Genomic DNA, 17,170 nt, shown 5'->3' on the forward strand with positions numbered 1-17,170 from the left:
AGCCACAAAGTATAAATCGTAAAAATTCAAGAAAACCAAATAGTGATTTTTGGTTTAATTTAAGGTTAGGGTTAGGCATAAGGTTAGCAGTGTGGTTAGGGTTAGGTTTCAAATCAGATTTTAAGAAGATAAATTGTAGAAATGGGCGGGGTTTATGACTTTGTGACTGTGGTAACTAGTGACGAATTTCTAAACCAAGAGGCGCAACATCGCGAGACTTCCGGGAAAGCTTGCGAAACCCAAACAGACCAAGCAGACCAGGCCGGGGTTTGGGGTTTGAGAAGTCAATGAGAGAAGTGAAAAATTATTCCTTTATTGGTTACTTTTTTGTAAATCTAAAGGCACAACCTAGATTTGAGACAATGTATTAAGTAGTTGAACATGTTATTACTCCAATATTGTGAAAGTGACAAACTGACACGTTTTCATTTTCGTCAAAAACAACTTTAAATCGAAGGAGTGCCTTTGATTTGACGGCATGCACATGCGCAGTTAGGCGCGAGACGACAGTTAGAGACCCAATGACGTGTTTCAGCGCATGAGTTTAGCTCGCCAACGTCGCCATGACATCGCCTACAAGCGTTATCCGGGAGTTCAGTTTCTGCCAATCTTCATAGTGTAATGTCTTCGGTGCAAGGATCTATCAAATAGTCAATGTCTTCCGGTTTCCGCCCTTTTCTATCCTCTTCCTCCGCTGAAAGGTAACGTGGTCTCTTCGTGTGCGGGTCGTGGTATGCAAAAGTAAATTTTTGACCAGTCTGTTTAGATTGCTAATTGTTTAACAACATAACGGAAGTTCTTATTACAAAAGTGTGATATTATCTGTACCGATATTTTTGATCGAATGTTTAATATAAGTACTTCAAATCTGTCATCCTGCTGCTAGGCCCAAAATCCGCCTGCTATGCTAGCTGGTGAGGTTGTTCAGACTATGCAAGAACCCGGGTCTTCGCTCTTTGTCCTCATTTGTAATCTGTAATCTGCTTTAACTAATATTAGTGTCAATTTTATAAATTCTTGGCATGGTGTAATGCATTCATTGATGCCTTTAATCGGAAATACAGTAGAAGGGTTTGACAACACCGTGTACAGTCTCCACGCCACTGAACCATGTTCATGTATTTTATCTAGTTAGCTAACTACTGTAACTTCCTACCCAATCAATCACATTGATTTATAAAGCCCTTTTTACATCAGCAGATGTCACAAAATGCTACACAGAAACCCAGCGTAAAACCCCAAACGGCAAACAATGCAGATGTAGAAACACGGTTGTTAGGAAAAACTCTCTAGCCATTTAAGTTAGTAAATTCAATTAACTTCAGTTAGCCAGCATGGATGGTAGTTAAGTACATTTTGACAACTACAGGAAAGGGGACTCAAAACTGATCTGCAAAATTGCTGTTTTAAATCCTGATTTTTAGCAAACGTTAGTAGAACTAGTACTGAGAGTAAGGTAACGTTAGTTTTTGGGGGCAAATGTGGCTTTGGTTACTGTTATTAATTATGTGACTTGACTAACTTCAATTAACGTTTCTTGTCTGCCTCAGGTTTGTCAACATGTCGTCTCATCTGCAGTGGATGGTCATTAGGAACTGCTCCAGCTTCCTCATCAAGAGAAATGGACAGACCTACAGTACCGTGAGTACAACTGACAGGTGGCCAAGAATTAGTGGTCCTAGTAAGAGTACCCCACATACCTGGTGGATCATGAAGTAGTTCATGCATGCAGTCAGATGCTCTTTGAGTGTGTTGGGAATTTGTCTATGGTCTGAACGTACATGATTGACCATGCAGGGACTTGTTGCAGTATTTGTCCATGCTGCCGATTTAGTAAACAACTATTTCTCATTTGTTTACCAGGAGCCCAACAACCTGAAGTCCAAGAACTCCTTCCGTTTCAACGGCCTAGTGCACAGAAAGACTGTGGGTGTTCAACCTGCAGCTGATGGCAAGGGTGTCGTTGTCGTGCTGAAGAAGCGCGCAGGTAAACATGGTTCACCATAATACAAATGATAGATATTTTAAAGTCCTTTATACGAAATGGTGTCGGTTTCAGGTGCGTAGGAGTCAAATTTAGAATACTGGAAGAAATGGGAGACTCTCAGATGTCGAAGTTTTGGATTTATTCCTTTGAGGCTAGAATGCAAAAAATAAAGATTTTTATTTAAACCTCAATATGGCCAAAAAAGTTTATAGTGCAGAAATAAAAGGTGAAAATCAAATGTTTCTGCATTAAGCAATCATCAGTGTTAAATGTCCGGCACACACCTGGCTTCTATTTCAAGGATAATTACGTGTTACATGATCAAGCAAGAAAATTCATTAGATATATGTCAGTAAGTAGTACAGTAGAATACATTATCTACATTATACAGTGTTTTCCACAAGTACATGGAGCAGCCAGCCAAACGGAAAAGGTAGCCAGTCGGGGGAGGCCTTGGAATTTTTCTGCCGGAGGAGTGCTATTTTGGTGGCCTCTGATACATTCTTGATGAGATACGGACAATTCCTTCAACCTCATTGCTTGGTTTTTACTCTGACATGCACTGTCAACTGTGGGACCTTGTATAGACAGGTGTGCCTTTCCAAATGATGTTCAATCAATTGAATTTACCACAGGTGGACTCCAATCAAGATGTAGAAACATCTCAAGGATGATCAATTGAAACAGGATGCACCTGAGCTCAATTTCGAGTCTAATAGCAAAGGGACTGAATACTTATGTAAATAAGGTATTTCAGTAATAGTTTTTATAAATGAGTAAAAATGTCTAAACCTATTTTTGCTTTGTCATTATGGGGTATTGTGTGTAGATTGATGAGGGAAATGTTTTATTTAAACCATTTTAGAATAAGGCTGTAACGTAAAAAATGTGGGCAAAGGGAAGGAATCTGAATACTTTCCGAATACACAACAATTTCAACAATTTTACAGAGTTACAGTTCATATATCAGTCAATTGAAATAAATAAATTAGGCCCTAACCTATGGATTCCACGACTGGGAATACAGATATGCATCTGTTGGTCACAGATACCTTTTTAAAAAATAAGGTATGGGCATGGATCAGAAAATCAGTCAGTATTTAGTGTGTCTAGGGCTGTGGCGGTCATTGTCAAGCAAATAACTGCCGGTCTCACGGTAATTGACCGTTAATTAGCATAAACACGTTTAGCATCTCCTGGCTTCCACCCATTGCCTACAAGCCACTGATGCAGACCTTTGGAACATCTACATTTAAAAAAAGTCTCAAACCATTTAATATAGCCTACACCTTCAAAATAAATCCATTATTTATTTTTGACAGGTCTAAAGAAACATGATATGAAGAAAATGTAGTCTATTTCAGAGGAACAGAATAACATACTCTGAGTTGTCCTTATGTTAGGCCCTGATCTGGCTATGCCATATGGCTGTGAGCAACACTAGTTCATTTATCAGACAAGATTTGCTTAGAATTTCGTGGATTATTTAAAAAATATTTTATAGTATGAAGAATAAAATTGAACATAGCTTAATACAATAGAAAGGATATTTTCTCCAACGATTTCAAAGGAAGTGCGCACATGCTGCTATTCTGTGTTAACAAAGAAAGTGGTCCTCCTATATGCTAAATTTTGTTATTTATGCAACTTTAGTTGTGATACAAACATTGGGCTATATGTTTTGATTTTTAATACATTCTAAGGCTGCAAGATGGGACTCTAATGATGATTTGAAAAAAAGCTGCACATACTTAATCGGTCTCTTTCACAATTTGACAAGCACTTGATAATATTCTCACCAGGCCTCAAATTTCCTGGCGGCATCCCCCTTGTATGACTGTAATGCCCCTTAAAAGAAATCCATGTATTTTGTGGCCAAAGTGGCCGTTTTGCCCTTGGGCTGAATATAATAGGCTAATTCTCCCGGCTGCCGTGCTCTGAAGCACCTCTCACTCACATGGCTCTCTGAGATGTAGCCAATGCCCGTAACGTGATCGGGTCCTTCTCACAGGCATTTCAGCTAAGAAGTAGTGGTCCTCTGTAGCTCAGCTGGTAGAGCACGGCGCTTGTAACGCCAAGGTAGTGGGTTCGATCCCCGGGACCACCCATACACAAAAATGTATGCACGCATGACTGTAAGTCGCTTTGGATGAAAGCGTCTGCTAAATGGCTTATTATTATTAAGTAGGCTACAAGTGAATGAAGACACACATCGGTGACACAACTGCGCGCATCCCTCTTATCGAATTCCGAGGCTCATATTGAAGATGTTAGAACTGTCCACATTTAGCCTACTTTTCATCAGCCGACAAGATGAGTAGGCTTAACGAACAACAAAAGCACTAGCCTATGTCAATCTACTATCCCCCATAGTACAAAAGTTGACCTATTCTATGGGTCAACTTGTCCTTCTGTGCAATAAATAAATATTCCAAACATACTATGGGACAGTTGTGGGATGCAATAGATCACAAATTAATAAACATACTCTGGGACAGTTGAGGGATGCAATAGATCACAAATTAATACAACCACTCGCATCAAAAAAACGTTTTAAATCATTGAGGCTGATTGTTTAGCTTAAAATGTTTAACTATTAGGCCATTTTTTTCAGAAGCACAGCAATGCACACACGGCGGTAGGCTATAAGCACGAATGTTCCAAAATGCAATCAATTAGCGGGAAAATATTGTTCTCGAAAGTGAAGGGAAATGTGGTTATGTATGTAATGCTTTATTATAAAAGTGCATTTTCATGGTGAAAATTATCTTCCCCAAATGTGAAACTCACGCGCAGCCCATGTTTGCCAGTTAGTCTATAAAGCGAATTAATGTGCGTCATTTAAGAGGTTATTTGGCCACTTATCAAAACATATGGGCTTATGTGTTAGGATACATGAGGTTTGCAACTGATTTGAAAAAGTAACCAAAAAAATTTATGCTCTTTTCCACTTGTGAATGATAATACATATCATCATTCATTCACAAGTGATAGTCTGATGGGTGACAATATTAGCCTATTCTTAATGTAATGTTGTCTTTACAGATACTAAATAATATATGTGACATTAGTTTTGATTTAGAATGGACCATTATCATGCACCTGTCTTGGAACAGGGGCATGGGAAAAAGACAAATGTAATCTATGCATTTAAATGGCAAATGGAGGAAGCTTTTCCCAAGGTTCATTTTCATGCCAGCCAGGTAGGCTATACTCCTATTGCAAAGCGAAGCAATGTGCTTAATATTAGGAAAGTTGATAAATATAGTATGCCTATAGAAAGCTGATGGATCCTCTTTTTAATAGAGGCCATCACTCTGTTTTCTCACGCAATTGCATAGCCTATAGAATGTTGTGCAACATGAGCTCATGGGTACTCATGAAATGTTTGATTAGATTTTCAATGACATTTGTATTGATGTCAGAGTGATTATAATGACAATAGAGATGCTGAGTACCAGGCAGTTAGCAAGTTTGGTAGGCTACTCATGACCATCAGCAGCATCAGAGCTTGGAGAAGCCTAATTACTGTAATAAATGGTCATGTAGAATTTGACTGCGGTCAGGACTCGTGACTGCCAGTGTGGTGGTAATACGGTCACCGTAACAGCCCTAGGTATGACCACCATTTGCCTCCATGCAGCGCGACACATCTCCTTCGCCTAGAGTTGAATAGGCTGTTGATTGTGGCCTGTGGAATGTTGTTCCACTCCTCTTCAATGGCTGTGCATATGCTGGATATTGGCGGAAACTGGAACACGCTGTCTTACACGTTGATCCAGAGCATCCCAAACATGCTCAATGGGTGACATATCTGGTGAGTATGCAAGCCATGGAAGAACTGGGACATTTTCAGCTTTCAGGAATAGTGTACAGATCCTTGCGACATGGGGCTGTGCATTATCATACTGAAACATGAGTTGATGGTGGTAGATGAATGGCACAACAATAGGCCTCAGAATCTCGTCACGGTACCTCTGTGCATTCAAATTGCCATTGATAAAATGCAATTGTGTTCGTTTTCTGTAGCTTATGCTTGCCCATACCATAACCCCACTGCCACCATCAGGCACTCTGTTCACAACTTTGACATCAGCAAACAGCTCGCCCACATGACGCCATACACGTGGTCTGCGGTTGTGAGGCCGGTTGGACGTACTGCCAAATTCTCTAAAACTAAGTTGGAGGCGGCTTATGGTAGAGAAGTGAACATTAAATTCTCTACGCAACAGCTTTGGTGGACATTCCTGCAGTCAGCATGCCAATTGCACGCTCACTAAAAAAAGTTCATTTGTGGGATTGATTTCCTTAATGCGTTTGAGCCAATCAGTTGTGTTGTGACAAGGTAGGGTTGGTATACAGAAGATAGCCCTATTTGGTAAAAGACATATTTTACATTTTAGTCATTTAGCAGACGCTCTTATCCAGAGCGACTTACAGGAGCAATTAGGGTTAAGTGCCTTGCTCAAGGGCACATTTACGTCATTTAGCAGACGCTCTTATCCAGAGCGACTCACAAATTGGTGCATTCACCCTATGGGGGGGGGGGTAGAAGGATTACTTTATCCTATCCCAGGTATTCCTTAAAGAGGTGGGGTTTCAAATGTCTCCGGAAGGTGGTGAGTGACTCCGCTGTCCTGGCGTCGTGAGGGAGCTTGTTCCACCATTGGGGTGCCAGAGCAGCGAACAGTTTTGACTGGGGTCCAAGTCCATATTAAGGCAAGAACAGCTCAAATAAGCAAAGAGAAACAACAGCCCATTACTTTAAGACATGAAGGTCAGTCAAGTTTCTTCAAGTGCAGTTGCAAAAACCATCAAGCGCTGTGATGAAACTGGCTCTCATGAGGACCGCCACAGGAAAGGAAGACCCAGAGTTACCTCTGCTGCAGAGGATAAGTTCATTAGTTACCAGCCTCAGAAATTGCAGCCCAAATAAATGCTTCACAGAGTTCAAGTAACAGACACATCTCAACATCAACTGTTCAGAGGAGACTGTGTGAATCAGGCCTTCATGGTCGAATTGCTGCAAAGAAACCACTACTAAAAGACACCAATAATAAGAAGAGACTTGCTTGGGCCAAGAAACACGAGGAATGGACATTAGACCGGTGGAAATCTGTCCTTTGGTCTGAGTCCAAATGTGAGATTTTTGGTTCCAACCACCGTGTCTTTGTGAGACGCAGAATAGGTGAACGGATGATCTCCACATCAGTGGTTCCCACCGTGAAGCATGGGGGTGCTTTGCTGGTGACACTGTCTGTGATTTATTTAGAATTGAAGGCACACTTAACCAGCATGGCTACCACAGCATTCTGCAGCGATACGCCATCCCATCTGGTTTGCGCTTAGTGGGACTATCATTTGTTTTTCAACAGGACAATGACCCAACACACCTCCAGGCTGTGTAAGGGCTATTTTACCAAGAAGGAGAGTGATGGAGTGCTGCGTCAGATGACCTGGCCTCCACAATCACCCGACCTCAACCCAATTGAGATGGTTTGGGATGAGTTGGACCACAGAGTGAAGGAAAAGCAGCCAACAAGTGCTCAGCATTTGTGGGAACTCTTTCAAGACTGTTGGAAAAGCATTCCAGGTGAAGCTGGTTGAGAGAATGCCAAGAGTGTGCAACGCTGTCATCAAGGCAAAGGGTGGCTACTTTGAAGAATCTCAAATATAAAATATATTTTGGTTACTACATGATTCCATATGATGTTTCATAGTTTTGATGTCTTAACTGTTTTTCTACAATGTAGAAAATAGTAAAAATAAAGAAACCCTTGAGTAGGTCTGTCCAAACTTCTGACTGGTACTGCATGTGTAATTATCCTTGAAATGGAAGCCAGGTTTGTGTGCTGACTTTTTTACACTGATGATGGCTTGATGCTGAATTAATTAATTGAGGGAGCTTGGTCATGTTAATGATACCTTTTCTTGTTATTCCTTAGGCCAGCGCAAGCCTGCCACTTCATATGAGAAGATCACCATCAACAAGAACTCCCGCGCCACTCTGAGCAGCCTGAGGCACATCATCCGCAAGAACAACTACAGGAAGGACCTGCGCATGGTGAGCCCTCTATCTACTAAACCTCAAGTTTTTATATTGGTCTACAATATTGGTCCTAGGGACCAACAGGGTATGGAGGCTTTTGTTCCAGCCCAGCACTATATGTTGAATCGGGTGTGTTAGTGCTGGGTTGGAACGAAAGCCTGTATATCTTGTGAGATTCAGGACTAGGATTGAAGACTACTATAGTGCTACCCTAGCTTACATCCGAGACATTGAGTATCTATCTCACTGAGGGCCAATTTTATTTTTCTGACATGGATTAAGCCTGGCCCTGGACTAAAGTATGTTCAATGGCAATTAGCGAGTGAAATAGCTTTTTTAGTCCAGCTCTCGGCTTAATCAGTGTCCAGGAAACTGGTCCTTGCCGCTGTAGACCTTGAATAAACTCGTAGGGTTTAAGGTTGTATGATGGGCTAATGGTTAGACACCTAGCAGGTAAAGCACAAATGTCAAACTCATTCAACGGAGGGCCGAGGAAAAAATGTAATCTTGTAGACACTAGGCCCTCCATGGAATGAGTTTGACACCTTGAGGTAAAGATTGATCTCAGTCTAACATCTTGTCATTAGTTGAGTGGTGTGCTTTGATTTCCCAGGCTGCGCTGCGTCGTGCCAGTGCCATCCTGATGAGCCAAAAGCCTGTGGTGGTGAAGAAGAGGCGTTCCAAGGCTGCCAAAACCGCATAAACAGTTGCGAAATTAATAAAAAAATAATGGTTTGAAAAACACTACACTGTCATGTCTTAAGTTTGTTATATTTTAAAAAGAATAAAGAGCAATGTGTTTAGCACGTTTGTAAGCTAAACAGAAAAAGCTAGGCTACTTTCATTTGCCACGTTACAAGCTAGCCAGCCAACATTCAAATATTATTTTTATAATGGGATATACCAAATAGAGCTACAGACCCAGCCTGACATTGACAATAAGCTAATTGTGACTTTTAAGTGTGGAGTCAATCGAGGGGACTATTTCATGACGCCATTAGAAGAATGTTGCTGACAGAGAGATGTATCAATTATTCATAATAAGTTATGTATAATAAGTATTGGTGATTCAATAGCCTACTTAAGATTTACATGGCTTTCAACACACTTATCTATGTTTTGCTCAGTCTGGCAGTAACCCAGAACTATCAGATCTCTCTTTCGGCTGCTGCTGACAACTGCATGTAAATTGTTCTTCTACATCATAATTGTCTTCATTTTGGCAGATTAATTGATGCTTATTTCTAAAGATTAACTCGTGTTTTTGCTACTTTTTTCTTCTTCTCTGGAACCGGGGGGTGATGATGAGAACGGTGCAGAAGCCACCTTGTTCGTTAATGGATGAAGTTCTATAGTAAAGGAGTCCGCCAGAGTTGACGTGGGCAATCATTCAAATAAAAAGATACCTCCCTGGCCACCAGTGCACATTTCCAAACTGCATATAATGACTAATAAAAAAAAACCGATGCTGATATTCTTTTGTCCGTTCTTTAATTGTTTATTAAATTATATTATTAGCAAACATGTATACTATTTAATAGTAATAGCCATAATTAATAAATGGCACCATGCTGGGTTCTATACTGAACAAAAATATCAATGCAGCTTGTAAAGTCTTGGTCCCATGTTTCATGAGCTGATAGAAAAAATCCGAGAAATTGTCCATATGCACACAAAGTTTATTTCTCAAAGTTTGTGCACAAATTTGTTTACGTCCCTGTTCGTGAGCATTTCTCCTTTGTCAAGATAATCCATCCACCTGACAGGTGTGGCATATCAATAAGCTGATTAAACCGGTGCACCTTGTGCTGGGGACAAAACGCAACTCTAAAATGTGCAGTTTTGTCACAACACAATACCACAGATGTATTGAGGGAGCGTGCAAGTGGCATGCTGACTGCAGGAATGTCCACCATTGTTGTTGCCAGAGAATTGAATGTTCATTTCTCAACAATAAGACGCTTCCAACGTTGTTTTAGAGAATTAGGCAGTACATCCAACCGGTCTTAACCACAGACCACACCAGCCCAGGACTTCCACATACGGCTTCTTCACCTGCAGGATTGTCTGAGACCAGCTACCCGGACAGCTGATGAAACTGTGGGTTTGCACAACTGAAGAATCTCTGCAAAAACAGTCATAAACAGTCTCAGGGAAGCTCATATGTGTGCTTGTCGTCTTCATCAGGGTCTTGACCTGACTGCTCACCTTTGATGGCCACTGGCACGCTGGAGAAGTGTGCTCTTTACCGATGAATCCCGGTTTCAACTGTACCGCCATTGAAGTGGGGTCCCGTGGACGAGCGGTTTGCTGATGTCAATGTTGTGAACAGAGTGCCCCATGGTGGCGATGGAGTTATGGTATGGGCAGGCATAAGCTACGGACAACGAACAGCATTTTATCGATGTCAATTTGAATGCACAGATACCGTGACGATATCCTGATGCCAATTGCCGTGCCATTCATCCGCCGCCATCACCTCGTTTCACAGCCCCATGTCGCAAGGATCTGTACACAATTCCCGGAAGCTGAAAATGTCCCAGTTATTCCTAGGCATGCATACTCACCAGATACTGTATGTCACCCATTGAGCATGTTTTGGGATGCTCTGGACCGACATGTACGACAGCGTGTTCCATTTCCTGCCAATATCCAGCAACTTCACACAGCCATTGAAGTGGAGTGGGACAACATTCCACAATCAACAGCCTGATCAACTCTATGCGAAGGAGGTGTGTTGCACTGCATGAGGCAAATGGTGGTCACACCAGATACTGACTGGTTTTCTTATCCAAGCCCCTACCTTTGTTTTTAAGGTATATGTGACTGACAGATGCATATCTGTATTCCCAGTCATGTGAAATCCATAGATTTGGGCCTAATGAATTTATTTCAGTTGACTGATCTCCTTATATGAACTATAACTCAGTAAAATCTTTTAAATTGTTGCATGTTGCGTTTATTTTTGTTCAGTGTATATGGAACTATTTTGATTGAGTGAAGAAGAACGTCTAGGGTTCTAATCAAAGAACCATATAAAAAATGCCTTCAGAAAGTATTGACACCCCTTTACTTTTAATATAAATAAATAAATAAATAAAGGGGGTCAATGTTAATTGTCCGGGTTGCCATTTGATTAACTGTTCAGGAGTCTTATGGCTTGGGGGTAGAAGCTGTTCAGGTGCTTTATGGTCCCAGACTTGGCACTCCGGTACCGCTTGCCGAGCGGTAGCAAAGAGAACACTATGACTTGGGTGGCTGGAGTCTTTGACAATTTTTAGGGCCTTCCTCTGACACCGCCTGGTATAGAGGTCCTGGATGGCGGGAGTTCGGCCCCAGTGATGTACTGGGCCGTACGCACTACCCTCTGTAGCGCCTTGCGGTTGGATGCCGAGCAGTTGCCATACTAAGTGGTGATGCAGCCAGTCAAGATGCTCTCAATGGTGCAGCTGTAGAACATTTTGACGATCTGAGGGCCCATGCCAAATCTTTTCAGCCTCCTGAGGGAGAAGAGGCGTTATTGTGCTCGCTTCACGACTGTGTAGGTGTGTTTGGATCATGATAGGTCCTTATTGATGTGGACACTGAGGAAATTGAAGCTCTCGACCCACTCCACTACAGTCCCGTCGATGTGAATGGGGGCGTGTTCGGCCCATTTCCTATAGTCCACGATAAGATCCTTTGTCTTGCCCATCTTGAGGGATGTTGTTGTCCTGGCACCATACTGCCAGGTCTCTGACCTCCCTGTAGGCTGTCTCATCGTTGTCGGTGGTGATCCGGCCTACCACTGTCGTGTCATCGGCAAACTTAATGATGGTGTTGGAGTTGGGTGCGGCCATGCACTCGTGGGTGAGGCCACGCACTCGTGGGTGAAAATGGTGTACAGGTGGGGACTGAGTACGCACCCCTGAGGGGACCCCGTGTTGAGAATCAGCGTGGTGAATGTGTGGTTGCCTACCCTCACCACCTGGGGGTTGGCCCGTCAGGAAGTCCAGGTTCAGTCCCAGGTTCCTTAGCTTAGTGATGAGCTTGGAGGGCACTATGGTGTTGAACGCTGAGCTGTAGTCAATGAACAGCATTCTCACGTAGGAGTTCCTTTTGTCTAGGTGGAAAAGGGTAGTATGGAGTGCAATAGAGATTGCATCATCTGTGGATCTGTTGGGGCGGTATGCGAATTGGAATGGGTCCAGGGTTTCTGGGATGATGGTGTTGATGTGAGCCATGACCAGCCTTTCAAAGTATTTCATGGCAACAGATGTGAGTGCTACAGGGCGGTAGCCATTTAGACAGGTTACCATGGCATTCTTAGGCACAGGGACTATGGTGGTTTGCTTGAAACATATAGGTATTACAGACTGGGTCAGAGAGAGGTTGAAAATGTAATTGAAGACACTTGCCAACTGGTCAGCGCATGCGCCGAGTACGTGTCCTGGTAATCCATCGGGCACTGCGGCCTTGTGAATGTTGACCTGTTTAAAAGTCTTACTTGCATTGGCTATGGAGAGCGTGATCATACAGTCGTCCGGAACAGCTGGTGCTCTCACGCATGGTTCAGTGTTGCTTGCCTCAAAGCGAATATAGAAGGCATTTAGCTCGTTTGGTAGCCTCGCGTCACTGGGAAGCTCTCGGCTGGATTTCCCTTTGTAATCCGTGATAGTTTGCAAGCCCTGCCACATCCGCCGAGCGTCAGAGCCAGTGTAGTATGATTCCATCTTAGTCCTGTATTTACGCTTTGCCTCTTCGATAGTGGGCTTTCTTATAAGCGTCTGGATTAGTGTCCTGCTCCTTGAAAGCGACAGCTCTAGCCTTTAGTAAACCACAACTGCTGACCACAAAACTACAGACCACAACTACTGAACCACACACCTACTTACCAAAACTACTGACCGCTACTGACCACAACTAGTGGCCACAACTACTGAACCACACAACTACTGACCACAACCACACACCTACTGACCACAACTACTGATCACAACTACTGACCACAACCACACAACTACTGAGCACAACTACTGACCACAACATCACAGCTACTAACCACAACTACTGAACCACAATACGACTGACCACTACTTACCACACCTACTGACCACAACTATTGAACTGACCACAATTACTGACCACCAAACTACTGACCACAACTCCTGACCACAACCACACAATTACTGAACACAACTACTGACCACAACATCACACCTACTGGCCACAACTACTCTACCACAACTACTGACCACAAAATGACTGACCACTACTGACCACACCTACTGGCCACAACTATTGAACTGACCACAACTACTGACCACCAAACTACTGACCACAACTACTGAACCACACAACTAATGACCACAACCACACAACTACTGGCCACAATTACTGACCACAAGCACACAACTAGTGACCACAACCAACTAACTACTGACCACACAACTACTGACCACAACTAGTGACCAAACAACTTCTGACCACAACCACACAACTACTGACCACACAACTACTGACCACAACCAACCACTGACCACACAACTACTGACCACAACCACTGACCACAACACAACGAGAGACCATATCTACTGACGACAACTACTGAACTATCTCCACAATACGACTGACCACTACTTACCACACCTACTGACCACAACTATTGAACTGACCACAATTACTGACCACCAAACTACTGACCACAACTCCTGACCACAACCACACAATTACTGAACACAACTACTGACCACAACATCACACCTACTGGCCACAACTACTCTACCACAACTACTGACCACAAAATGACTGACCACTACTGACCACACCTACTGGCCACAACTATTGAACTGACCACAACTACTGACCACCAAACTACTGACCACAACTACTGAACCACACAACTAATGACCACAACCACACAACTACTGGCCACAATTACTGACCACAAGCACACAACTAGTGACCACAACCAACTAACTACTGACCACACAACTACTGACCACAACTAGTGACCAAACAACTTCTGACCACAACCACACAACTACTGACCACACAACTACTGACCACAACCAACCACTGACCACACAACTACTGACCACAACCACTGACCACAACACAACGAGAGACCATATCTACTGACGACAACTACTGAACATATCTCCTGACCACAACCACACAACTAATGACCACAACAAAACAACTACTAATCACAACTACTGAACCATACACATACTTAACAAAACTACTGACCACTACTGACCAAGACTACTCACCATAACACCACAACTACTGACCACATAACTATTGAACCACACAACTAATGACCACAACCACACAACTACTGACTACAACTACTAAACACAATTACTGACCACAACCACACAACTACTAATCACAACTACTGACCACAACACCACAAATACAGACCACAAATACAGACAACAATTACAGACTACAACTACAGACCACAACCACACATCTACAGACCACAACCACACATCTACTGACCACGAAACTACTGAACCACAAATACTGACCACAACTACTGACCACAAAACTACTGAACCACACCACTAATGACCACAACCACACACCTACTGACCACAACTACAGACCAAAACGACAGACCACAACCACACATCTACTGACCACGAAACTACTGAAGCACAACAACTGACCACAACTACTGACCACAACACAACTACTGACCACACAACTACTGACCACCTTCTTCCATTACCACATAACTACTTGTATGCATGTCTGTGCCTGTCTGTATGTCTCTTCACAGTCCCCACTGTTCCATAAGGTGTATTTTTATCTGTTTTTTATATCTAATTTTTCTGCTTGCATGAGTTACTTGATGTGGAATAGAGTTCCATGTAGTCATGGCTCTATGTAGTACTGCGCGCCTCCCATAGTCTGTTCTGGACTTGGGGACTGTGAAGAGACCTCTGGTGGCATGTCTTGTGGGGTAAGCATGGGTTTCCGAGCTGTGTGCTAGTAGTTCAAAACAGACAGCTCGGTGCATTCAACATGTCAATACTTCTCACAAATACAAGTAGTGATACAAGTACTACTTTGAGCCAGGAGAGATTGACACACATATTATTAATATTAGCTCCCTGTGTACATTTAGGGCCAGCCATGCTGCCCTGTTCTGGGCCAATTGTATGTGGCACCTGACTACACAACTGGACAGTAGTACAGGTGCGACAAAACTAGGGCCTGTAGGACCTGCCTTGTTGATAGAGTTGTTAAGAAGGCAGAGCAGCGCTTTATTATGGACAGACCTCTCCCCATCTTAGCTACAGTTGCATCAATATGTTTTGAGCATGACAGTTTACAATCAAGGGTTACTTCAAGCAGTTTAGTCACCTCAACTTGCTCAATTTCCACATTATTCATTACAAGATTTAGTTTTTTGTATTTGTATTTATTATGGATCCCCATTAGCTGCTGCCAAGGCAGCAGCTACTCTTCCTGGGGTCCAGCAAAATTAAGGCAGTTAATGCAATTTTTAAAACATTACAATACATTCACAGATTTCGCAACACACTGTGTGCCCCCAGGCCCCTACTCCACCACTACCACATACAGTGGGGAGAACAAGTATTTGATACACTGCCGATTTTGCAGGTTTTCCTACTTACAAAGCATGTAGAGGTCTGTAATTTTTATCATAGGTACACTTCAACTGTGAGAGACGGTATCTAAAACAAAAATCCAGAAAATCACATTGTATGATTTTTAAGTAATTAATTTGCATTTTATTGCATGACATAAGTATTTGATCACCTACCAACCAGTAAGAATTCGGCTCTCACAGACCTGTTAGTTTTTTCTTTAAGAAGCCCTCCTGTTCTCCAATCATTACCTGTATTAACTGCACCTGTTTGAACTTGTTACCTGTATAAAAGACACCTGTCCACACACTCAATTAAACAGACTCCAACCTCTCCACAATGGCCAAGATCAGAGAGCTGTGTAAGGACATCAGGGATACAATTGTAGACCTGCAGAAGGCTGGGATGGGCTACAGGACAATAGGCAAGCAGCTTGGTGAGAAGGCAACAACTGTTGGCGCAATTATTAGAAAATGGAAGAAGTTCAAGATGACGGTCAATCACCCTCAGTCTGGGGCTCCATGCAAGATCTCACCTCAAGGGGCATCAATGATCATGAGGAAGGTGAGGGATCAGCCCAGAACTACACAGCAGGACCTGGTCAATGACCTGAAGAGAGCTGGGACCACAGTCTCAAAGAAAACCATTAGTAACACACTACGCCGTCATGGATTAAAATCCTGCAGCGCATGCAAGGTCCCCCTGCTCAAGCCAGCGCATATCCAGGCCCGTCTGAAGTTTGCCAATGACCATCTGGATGATCCAGAGGAGGAATGGGAGAAGGTCATGTGGTCTGATGAGACAAAAATATAGCTTTTTGGTCTAAACTCCACTCGCCGTGTTTGGAGGAAGAAGAAGGATGAGTACAACCCCAAGAACACCATCCCAACCGTGAAGCATGGAGGTGGAAACATCATTCTTTGGGGATGCTTTTCTGCAAAGGGGACAGGATGACTGTTCAAACAGGTGCAGTTAATACAGGTAATGAGTGGAGAACAGGAGGGCTTCTTAAAGAAAAACAAACAGGTCTGTGAGAGACGGAATTCTTACTGGTTGGTAGGTGATCAAATACTTATGTCATGCAATAAAATGCAAATTAATTACTTAAAAATCATACAATGTGATTTTCTGGATTTTTGTTTTAGATTCCGTCTCTCACAGTTGAAGTGTACCTATGATAAAAATTACAGACCTCTACATGCTTTGTAAGTAGGAACACCTGCAAAATCGGCAGTGTATCAAATACTTGTTCTCCCCACTGTATATACAGTACAAAATCAATGTGTACATGTGTGTATATTATCGTGTGTGTGCCTATGTTTGTGTTGCTTCACAGTCCCCGCTGTTCCATAAGGTGTTTTTTAAATCAGTTTTTTAAAATCTAATTTTACTACTTGCATCAGTTAATTGATGTGGAATAGAGTTCCATGTAGTCATGGCTCTATGTAGTACTGTGCGCCTCCCTTAGTCTGTTCTGAACTTGGGGACTGCAAAGAGACCTCTGGTGGCATGTCTTTTTGGGTATGC

At 42.7% G+C, this 17,170-nt stretch overlaps 1 protein-coding gene across 4 annotated transcripts; it reads left to right on the forward strand.

Annotated features, from left to right (window-relative positions):
• Nucleotides 1–614: 614 nt before the first annotated feature.
• Nucleotides 615–8,780, forward strand: rpl28 (ribosomal protein L28). Of its 4 annotated transcripts, none has more exons than XM_041898835.2 (5): nucleotides 615–701; nucleotides 1,551–1,641; nucleotides 1,864–1,987; nucleotides 7,933–8,051; nucleotides 8,650–8,780. In XM_041898835.2, exons 1-5 carry the CDS (start codon nucleotides 655–657, stop codon nucleotides 8,737–8,739), a joined length of 471 nt encoding a protein of 156 aa, XP_041754769.1. In that variant the 5' UTR covers nucleotides 615–654; the 3' UTR covers nucleotides 8,740–8,780. The 4 variants fall into 4 exon arrangements, with proteins under 4 accessions (XP_041754769.1, XP_041754772.1, XP_041754770.1 ...); XM_041898838.2 differs by having other exon boundaries at nucleotides 651–731; XM_041898836.2 differs by having other exon boundaries at nucleotides 666–741.
• The last annotated feature ends 8,390 nt before the right edge of the window (nucleotides 8,781–17,170 follow it).

Source organism: Coregonus clupeaformis, chromosome 15 (assembly GCF_020615455.1).
Source record: "Coregonus clupeaformis isolate EN_2021a chromosome 15, ASM2061545v1, whole genome shotgun sequence".
Classification (NCBI taxonomy): Eukaryota; Metazoa; Chordata; class Actinopteri; order Salmoniformes; family Salmonidae; genus Coregonus; species Coregonus clupeaformis.